The 9,180-nt window shown below is 34.3% G+C and overlaps 1 protein-coding gene across 1 annotated transcript; it reads left to right on the forward strand.

Moving 5' to 3' along the window:
- Window positions 1-3,771: 3,771 nt before the first annotated feature.
- TRIADDRAFT_54771 (uncharacterized protein) lies at window positions 3,772-8,915 on the forward strand (the record flags this gene model as incomplete). Its single annotated transcript, XM_002110563.1, has 13 exons — window positions 3,772-3,914; window positions 5,087-5,163; window positions 5,911-6,014; window positions 6,321-6,395; window positions 6,725-6,856; window positions 7,276-7,407; window positions 7,490-7,579; window positions 7,666-7,729; window positions 7,890-7,980; window positions 8,096-8,183; window positions 8,381-8,458; window positions 8,570-8,694; window positions 8,801-8,915. 13 exons carry the CDS (start codon window positions 3,772-3,774, stop codon window positions 8,913-8,915), a joined length of 1,314 nt encoding a protein of 437 aa, XP_002110599.1.
- Window positions 8,916-9,180: the final 265 nt, after the last annotated feature.

Here is a 9,180-nt window from a genome sequence, read left to right on the forward strand (position 1 = left end):
GAAAATTAAGCCTTGAGTAAGGAATGTTTGCAGTTTATTTTCTTCCACCGCCGAATGGATGGAGGGCTTAGATGGGCTTGTCTTGCTTTGCTTGCGGTAGGCTTGCGCGATTGATGTTTCCAACTGGAGTTGAGAAAACGCCTTAACGATCCGATCCAGTCCGGTCCGGTCCGGTGTTGTGGTCTCCTTTGCTAATGAGTGAGATGAAAGCAGCAGTGGGTCGCCGAGGTCCTCCTCTTCCGACTACCGAAGCGATATGACTCAGTTCACGCTCGGTCACAGTACTATACAGTAGAGTGATGCAGTCTATACGGTACCGTACTGGACACAATATTCTGCACTACTGTGCCACTGTTACAGTACTGGATGTCTATAAATAGTTTTTCTATCATTAATGGCAAGTTTATTGACGGCTTAAAAAAAACAATCTCTGCTCTGATCTAGTAATCGACCAATGCAGGCCTGTAGGAACATGATTGTTTACTTACAGTACAGTACAGTACAGTTCTAGCAGCCAAAGCCAATCAAAACAAAAAGTCTTTGATAGTGTAGTAACTGTACTGACTACTCACAGCAGTCTGACTGACAGTAAACATGAAACTGGTACTACAGTAGACAGTAGCAACAGTACTATCAACTACAGTGTACAGTGTACAGTACACGCACAGTACTGTACTGTAGTGTATTTTCAACTTCAATAACAACTCGGTAACCCTGGAGATACACTGGATATACTGTACACTTTACTCTTTTCACAAGAAAGCAACAGGCTTTACTTCATCACTTCGCAACATATATTATACCTCGAAGATACGACATGATGAACCCATGGGGATTACTCGATATCTATCTAGTGATTCATGAGCTAGCATGAATTTAAGATTGAAAAGGAAACTCTCTTTTAAGTACTCCTCGATCATGATTACAGTCCACTATGGCTATGTGTGTTAGGGTTACGTAGGATCATGATCAATGTAAAAGTTAATTTTGCGGATTGCAATTTTGAGACGAGTACAAACAACATGAAAATAGGCAGACAGTTGATCCTTTAAATTAGACTATTAAATAATTTTCCTTTTTTTTCCACTATTCATGAAAAAGACGATCTAAATTGCCCCGCCTACAGGACTAGCATTAAATGACATCATTTCTGGCTGTTTACAATCGATTTACTGATGGATAGACTTCGTAGATTGTAGTACACAACGACGGTGTACAGTCGTTGCGATCAAAATTAGCCTACAATTCATGGATTCCATCCTAAGCCTAAGTAAAATAATGCACTATGGTGATGACAGTATTACTCTATTGTGCCCTACTCATGTGCATGCAATTTTCGACAACGTGAGAAAAAGTTGAAGAAATTCTTTCTTTGGCCACCATGGAAACGAATAAAAGGTTTCCAAGTGCCGATAAACTATGCATCTACGCGTGCTATAACCCACACTAATGTCATACACTAGTATCTAACTTCTACAGTATTCTATAAAGCAGTGAATGTACAATGTATATCTTGGATATCTCACCAATTTATTACTTCTCGATCAGGAGGATGACATTCAACTACTCTCCAAGGAGATTGAAAATGATCCAAAGTGTTAATATTAACAACAGTTTCGAGTGCCTTGTCTATTTACCTTGAACACGGTGTATGACAATTTAGCCTACTGTACAACGATTCAAATGGAGTTTAATCTTCCAAGACTTATTGAATTTTTAGAGATGGTAATCTTTCAAAATGTTGATACTATATTTAGAGATTACGTATTGCTGACAGCGGGTAAAAGACAGTAATCAAGTGTTACAAATGGACAATAGGTGGATTCACGAGTACAGAAAATTACTGTATATACAGTACGTAAAAAACAACGAAGGTAACTCCACTAGTAATAGTAATATTATCGCTTAAAAGTACTGTACTGTATTGTAGATTGACGATAAGGTCACCCAAAAAATAGAGCTGAAACATTAAAATTCCCACAAAATTATTCCTGGTAACTCACAATCACGCTATCATGGCGTGTAGCAATCATTAATATTCCATTCATCTACAGTTGTACGCATAAACAAAATATTAAGATTAGAAGAATGATCAAATTATTTCAAAATTTGGATGTCATGAAATTGATGATGCCAATTGTATTATTGGATGCTTTAAGGAATACTCTCGTTGTAAGCTGGTACAAAGAGAATTACCTTCGAAAAAATCCTTCTATAAACAGTTATGAACAATAATTGGAAAGAAAACATTGCTGTACTGTTACAATATTAGACGGTACAGTAGAAACTGGAATCAATCCCCAAAATAATCACTATAATAGCGTACAGTAAATATGCATAGGTCTAATACTTGTTTAAACTTGCGTTATTCTACCGATCATCTAATGAGTCATCAATCCTTTGTCATGGATAGCCAGTGTCCATGTAGCTGATGACTGATTAAGGATTTACAGGTATTATCTTCATATCCATCATTGCATCATTCTTTTTAATCATATTACTACTCATTTTATTAAACGGAAAACAAGCAGAATGATCATCAGCGACTGCTAAAAAAAAAAAATAATATCACTCTACTGCGTTGACTGTTCAGTATAACGGAAATCGGACGGTACTACTGTATAAAATTGTAGAGTAGACCACAACACGGAAGTGATGAAAAAAAGATTCTATAGATAGCACTACCTACTGAGCACTATTTATTAATCCAGTGATAAGAATAATTACATATATACCGTATATGACATATAGAATTCGAAGCATCCAATAGATTAATGAATTGCTACGACACACAAGGGTTTCTGTCAAACAATGATTCTCAATATTGCACTACAGTAATACAGCATAACAATGTCGTAATTCTACGTTGGATAAAATGTTGATTAGTAGAGGAGTAGCTGCTAGCTGAATCGATGACTCATCCGTAACGAAATCATTTATGAATTCTACGTGTCCACTCCAGTATGCCACTGTACAGTATAGGAATGAATGAATGAATTCACTAATGAATGCTCAACTGTACACTGTACTGTACAGTAGAGTACAGTATGCTATAGAATTCTACAGTACTGTACACTGTAGAATTTGTACTCTGCTGTGCTGTACTGTCGAATTCTTCACCGTCAAGTTGTCCCTTTTGGGCCTGCGTAGTGTACAGTACAGTGTACAGTGTACAGTACTCTAGTACTGTACTGTATGGGCAAAGGGCATTTCTAAACTTTGGCAAATCCAATTTTTTTTTTTTTACTTTTGCAATGTAAGGGAGAATATCACGTGACTTTGATCATACGTACACTAGAGACCCTCATAGAATGTACAGTACCTGTCAAAACATAATTGACAATTTTCAACAGAATTAATGGATGCATAGGGTTAACCTCAATTAATGCTGTTGCAAATTGTCAATTGTGTTCTGACAGGTGCTGTATAGTGGTTCTGCGGTGTAGCACAAGTAGAGTTTCATCAACTTACAGTGCAGTATGGGAGAACAAGCGGGGCCAAGTGTACAGTACATGTATATGTACTGTACACTGTAGAAGGTCTCTCGTGCACACTGACTTTACAGTGTGCAGTGTACAGTACAGGAACGCATACTGCCACTGTACTGTACAGTAAATCACGGCCTACAGTACAGTACTACTGTATTTACTGTACTGTATGTACTGTACTGTACTGTACTGTAATTTTATGGTAATTTTATGGTAATAGTATTACGTCGTTGAGAAAGCCAAGGCGAAAGCACTGGTAATTCATCGGCATAGTTGATGCAAAATGGTAGCGAAAATGAGCGATTTAAAGTTCTTGACCAAGGTGATCTTCATACCTACTATGCTGATACTTGGTGTAAGTGGAGGTCAAACTTCCGATTACTACAATCAAAGTGTTATCAGTACTGTCGCCTTTGGCAGCTGCAGGTATGCAAATTTATTGAATGAATAAAGTATAGCAGGATGAAAATCAAGAGTTACCCCTACTGCATGCCTCCGTCATATCCTACAAGTTAGTAAGCTCATCGGTAGATCTACAGTTCCAGTATATTATCAACTTGAAACAATTTACCGAGTGGAAGCTGCATAGATGACGCATACAGTAAAGTATGGAGTCCTCAATTTCACATCGGAGTAGTATAAGTACAATGTACCATAGACCAACGGTCGATAATACGGTACAGTATACACTTCAATAGAGCTGGTATTTATTTGCAAGGAATTTTGACTACCTTGATCGAAATTGAAGCTGCACGATTTTAAAAATCGGTGATGAAATTCGTACTGTACAAGCTAGTCAGGCATAAATACACATGCCAACTCACTACTAGACCATAGCATACAGTGCACGCTATCGGCCTACCTGAAGTAGTCTCAATTTCACATCCAAGTCCAATGTACCATGTGCAATGGTAGTATCAGCATTAGGCGCAATCCAGTCTACGCTTGAATACAACTAATGTTTATCTGTATTGGCTAGAATCTTCACTACTTTGATCGGAATGAAAGCTGCATAATTTAAATGATCGGTAATAAGATTCATACAAGCTAGCCAGGCACCAATACACATGCTAACGAGCTGCTAGACCATAGCATACAATACACGTTATTGGACCACCTGAAATTTCTAGAGCTACTTCAATTTAATGTTCATTTATTGATCGATAGATTTACAGCAGTATTCGATGCAAGCGCTTTCACTACATGCAATCTGGATAAGTATTGTAGATGTCGACGTGATTGCATGTTTCTCCATCCACTTTGAATCTTCACAGCGTCGATCAAACGTCTCCAAATGATCTACACGTTACATGATATAAAATGTATCACGCTTTCATAATCAATTATCCACTAAATATTATTATTTAACCCAGCTTGACATAGAGTTTGTTCATCTCAGTATTAATCATGAACGAATTAAAACAATAAAATACTCCTAAGCACTACCACCATCGGTATACTATGATTAGCGACTAGTTGATTACAGCATTAACAGTATAAAAGTCGTCTTACTGCAAACTGATAGAGCTATTTCAATTCAATCATCAAGCTTACTATGATGTTATTATAAACTAATCTACATCATTTCTATGCCTTAGCAAGAATAGTTTACCACAAACAATTTGGCAAAGTGTTATTGGACAAAAGCCAGATTTATTCGTTTGGCTAGGTGATGGTAAGTCCGAAAGGGTAGACTCTATTTTGCTATAACAACAATGCTTATAACCTTAAATTATATTAGGTACCTGTTGAACTACTTGTTAAGTTTTATTATCAACTAATTAATCTTACTAATTCGCATGTATGAATTATTTACTGTCAGATAAAGTCGTTAACAAATCATATTTGCAATTAAAATACTTGTATCTGCACGCGTTATAATTTGCTCGCCTTCTACAATACTACAAAGTGTATCAATCAACTGAAATAAAAGCTACAACCGATCTTTATCAACACTATACGACATACGTATACTCATATACAGTATAGAATTGACCTATTACGGCAACTTATTAAATTGAGCTTAGTTTACGCTTTCCCTAACCACGGTAGCTCAAAAATTTTACTCTACCAATATTTTAAAATTGATTAAAGATATAATCACACTACAATATGCAAGCCTTGATGGATACTAAATGACGATAGCATTGCTATCACCTTAGATGTAAGCAAGCTCCATTCGCTCTGCAAGTATCTTAATACCGTCTAAGTGCACATCAAGATACCTTTTATTCATGTATTTTTATAAGGTGTCACAATTAATATTCGTTTTATAATCCATCGATCTTTTTGTAGACTAAATAATTAAAGTAGTCAATATAGTAACGAGTTAAGCATCTTATTCCTTCATGATAACTACTATCCGCTTCAATGAAACAAGAACTAATAAGATAATTTGATATTCACCAAACTTGCGATATAGTGGTCTACGCGGATCGCAGAATTCTACCATTTGTATGGACTCGTAATCCACCAGAAGTTGTAGAAGATATCTATATGCGCTTCTATAACAATACTGCATACAAGGTATTATTCCCTATTTTATACAGATCACAAGACTATTGGCTCATGTACTTACAAATATTAAAGGAATTTCGAGAAACCGCTCTCATTAGACCTAATAATGCTTATTCTACTTGTATATGGCATGCATATCTTGCTTAATTGATTCTAATATTCTTAGTTTATGGGTATTCTGGATCTAATTTTAATAGCTAATCAAATCTTGCTAGTAATGTTCGTAAATATACTATTAACACTTTCGATCTATATGCTATACTTAATCTACTTATAATGCTGAAGCATTAATTAGATAATTTGTGTATTTAATAGAAATTTCGAAACAGCGGTATAAAAATAGTTGGCGTTTGGGACGATCATGATTATGGTGAAAATGGTGGTAATAAGGTAGTAATGAAAAATGTTCTATATAGCATTACAGTATATACCACTATGCTACACTACAAACTATTCTATTCAGCAATACTATCCACCGTACCAGTATTAACCTTTATCTTCAACCTATTCTAATTAAGAGTTGAAACATTTTTATTTAATCAACACCTAATATTGATAGTGAGCAGTATTGAGGTGTACTAAACTACAAAACCCACTATGTAAAATTATATTATTTAATGGTAATATTTAGATTATTTTAATATTGCAACCTAACCATCTAATGATATTTTCATCTATATTTATCATCCGATTTATTAATCCTATAATTTTCATAACAGAATTCCAATAACAAATTGCAAACACAACACGTATTTTTAAATTTTTTGGACGAACCACCAGATAGCAAACGTCGCCAAAGAGAAGGCATTTACGTCTCTTATTATTTTGGAACTGGTAACAAAACTGTGAAGGTATCACAGTATATTGATGATGATCTGTGATAAATTATTTATTGCCTTCAAAATCGGTGTACCACTATTATTATACCGAATAGGGTGCTAGGCATAAGTCAGTAAAAGTTAGTTTAAGTCACTACTACTATATTAAAGGTTGTTTTAATCGTCTATTCGTATGTACATTAGCCTAAAATTGATTGCTTGTGTCAGCATTATCTGAATTGCTCTGGAAGCAATCAACTAGAAATACTACCTGTGATAAAGTACGAGTATATATTTTCGTAAAATATGATGCTAACAACAAGTAATTGCTACATTAATGTAAGATATTAAGACTCGTAAAGAAGGAAATTTCAGATTAATTAAAGGTAAACCTCCGAAAAAAAGATTAAAGATCAATTATTTTATGTAATTAAAATTTTTATTTTTCATAGCTAATTTTACTTGATACAAGAACGTTCTTTGATCCTATTAATGAAGACATACTTGGCAATGAACAATGGAAATGGTTGAAAGAGCAACTAAGTGAAGACGCAGCTTTAACTATAATAGGCAGTAGCATACAGGTTAGTTGAAATTTCACATTCTCTACAGAATTATTTACATCGCCTATACATTACAATATTTTTAACACTATTCAAATGTTAGGTTTTAACGGATATTCCCTTCGTCGATAGATGGAGATTTTATAAAAAAAGTTTTGATAGATTTCTATGGTTAATCAGATCAAGACCAAGGGTATAGGATAATACTTTTGTATATTTACATCATTCTATATTGGTATATGGTAACGTACGCATTATCATTCCATATCTGGCTGTCAGGTCATCTTGCTAAGCGGCGATGTTCACTTTGGAGAAATTTCATGTCTCAACGAGTCATGGATTGGTTAGTATCTTTGTATTTGGATATAAAATTGATACTTTGACGACTTTAAAAATTACCTCATTTTCTAAACTTATGTGAATTGTATTATTAATGCTATGTATATAATATAAATCCATCCAATTAATCATAAATTATAATATTTTATTGCTTGATCCTATAGGATATCCTATATTCGATATTACTTCCAGCGGACTAACGCATACATGTGAAACAACTCTTGTTCCATTTAGCGTCTGCAGCTGGTCGTTAAAGTAATATAATTGTACTCTATCTTTCTATCTATCTGCCAATGCGTACAATTAGCTGCGATACATATATTTTTGATTTAACATCATATTAAAGTGCACATTTCTATATTTCCGTTAGGAGATATGTCATATCTAAGTATCGAGTCGGTGATATACATCTAAATCAAAATTTCGGATTGATACGTCTGAAATGGAATGAACAAGCGGTATTGCGACCCGTAGATTCTTTTTAATGATTATGCTCCTTTACAATCTGCTCCGTAGTTCAGTTGAGATCTGCCTACTTAGGCTTATCAACTTAAAAGAATCATGCATCCTAAATTCGATAGATATATTTTTCAATATGGCCGTTGCAGGTCTATTAACTAACTTCAAAAACTTGACTATTATATGCGACCTGCAGACTGAAATTTCAATCGAAATACATGGATTAGATGGCCTAAGCTTGCAGCAAACAGTTAAATTAAGCGACTTAGATTCGGTAAAATTTGTATCACTCTTATAAGTTTTGTTCCGTATTATTCTTAAATCTATCATTTTAATCATATGTCTACTGCAGACTTTGTCTTATTGACTATATTATTCATACTAGAAAAGTACTCCAGCAAGCTGTCCAACAAGAGTAGCGAGGCCTACGAATAATATGAAGTATGCCGTTTACGCGTTTACTTTTTGCGCACTTGCCATACCCTTGGTATTATTAGTACTTATTATCAGGTTAGTTTTCATTTAAGATAATACGCAAATCTTATAGTACACTTACAACTACTTTATTTAACTACAAATGTAAAACTAACAATTAAAATATTTTCGATAAATTAAGGTCAACTAATAAAATATTTAAGAGAATGTTTCCGCCTTCAGAACCCGCAAATAACTGTTCTAATCCTATAGACAAAGCCGTTTATCATACGCATAACAGATTAAAAGCTGAATAAGATGGATCACTGTCATATTTTTACCAATATGATTTCTATTGTTTTTGATATCATTTTTGTAACCATAACAAGTTAGAGATGATAACTACATTACATCTACACGGCCAAGAGATACTACATCGATAAAAGTTATACTCTTTGTTATCGATAATACAATTTCTCACGTTAGCAATTGAATATTAATCTTATTTAAATCGCTATCCAGATACTGATAAGTATGTGTACTATTCTTTACATATTATTTTGATCGATATTTTTTTATCAC

Source organism: Trichoplax adhaerens, genomic scaffold (genome assembly GCF_000150275.1).
Source record: "Trichoplax adhaerens TRIADscaffold_3 genomic scaffold, whole genome shotgun sequence".
NCBI classification, from domain to species: Eukaryota; Metazoa; Placozoa; class Uniplacotomia; order Trichoplacea; family Trichoplacidae; genus Trichoplax; species Trichoplax adhaerens.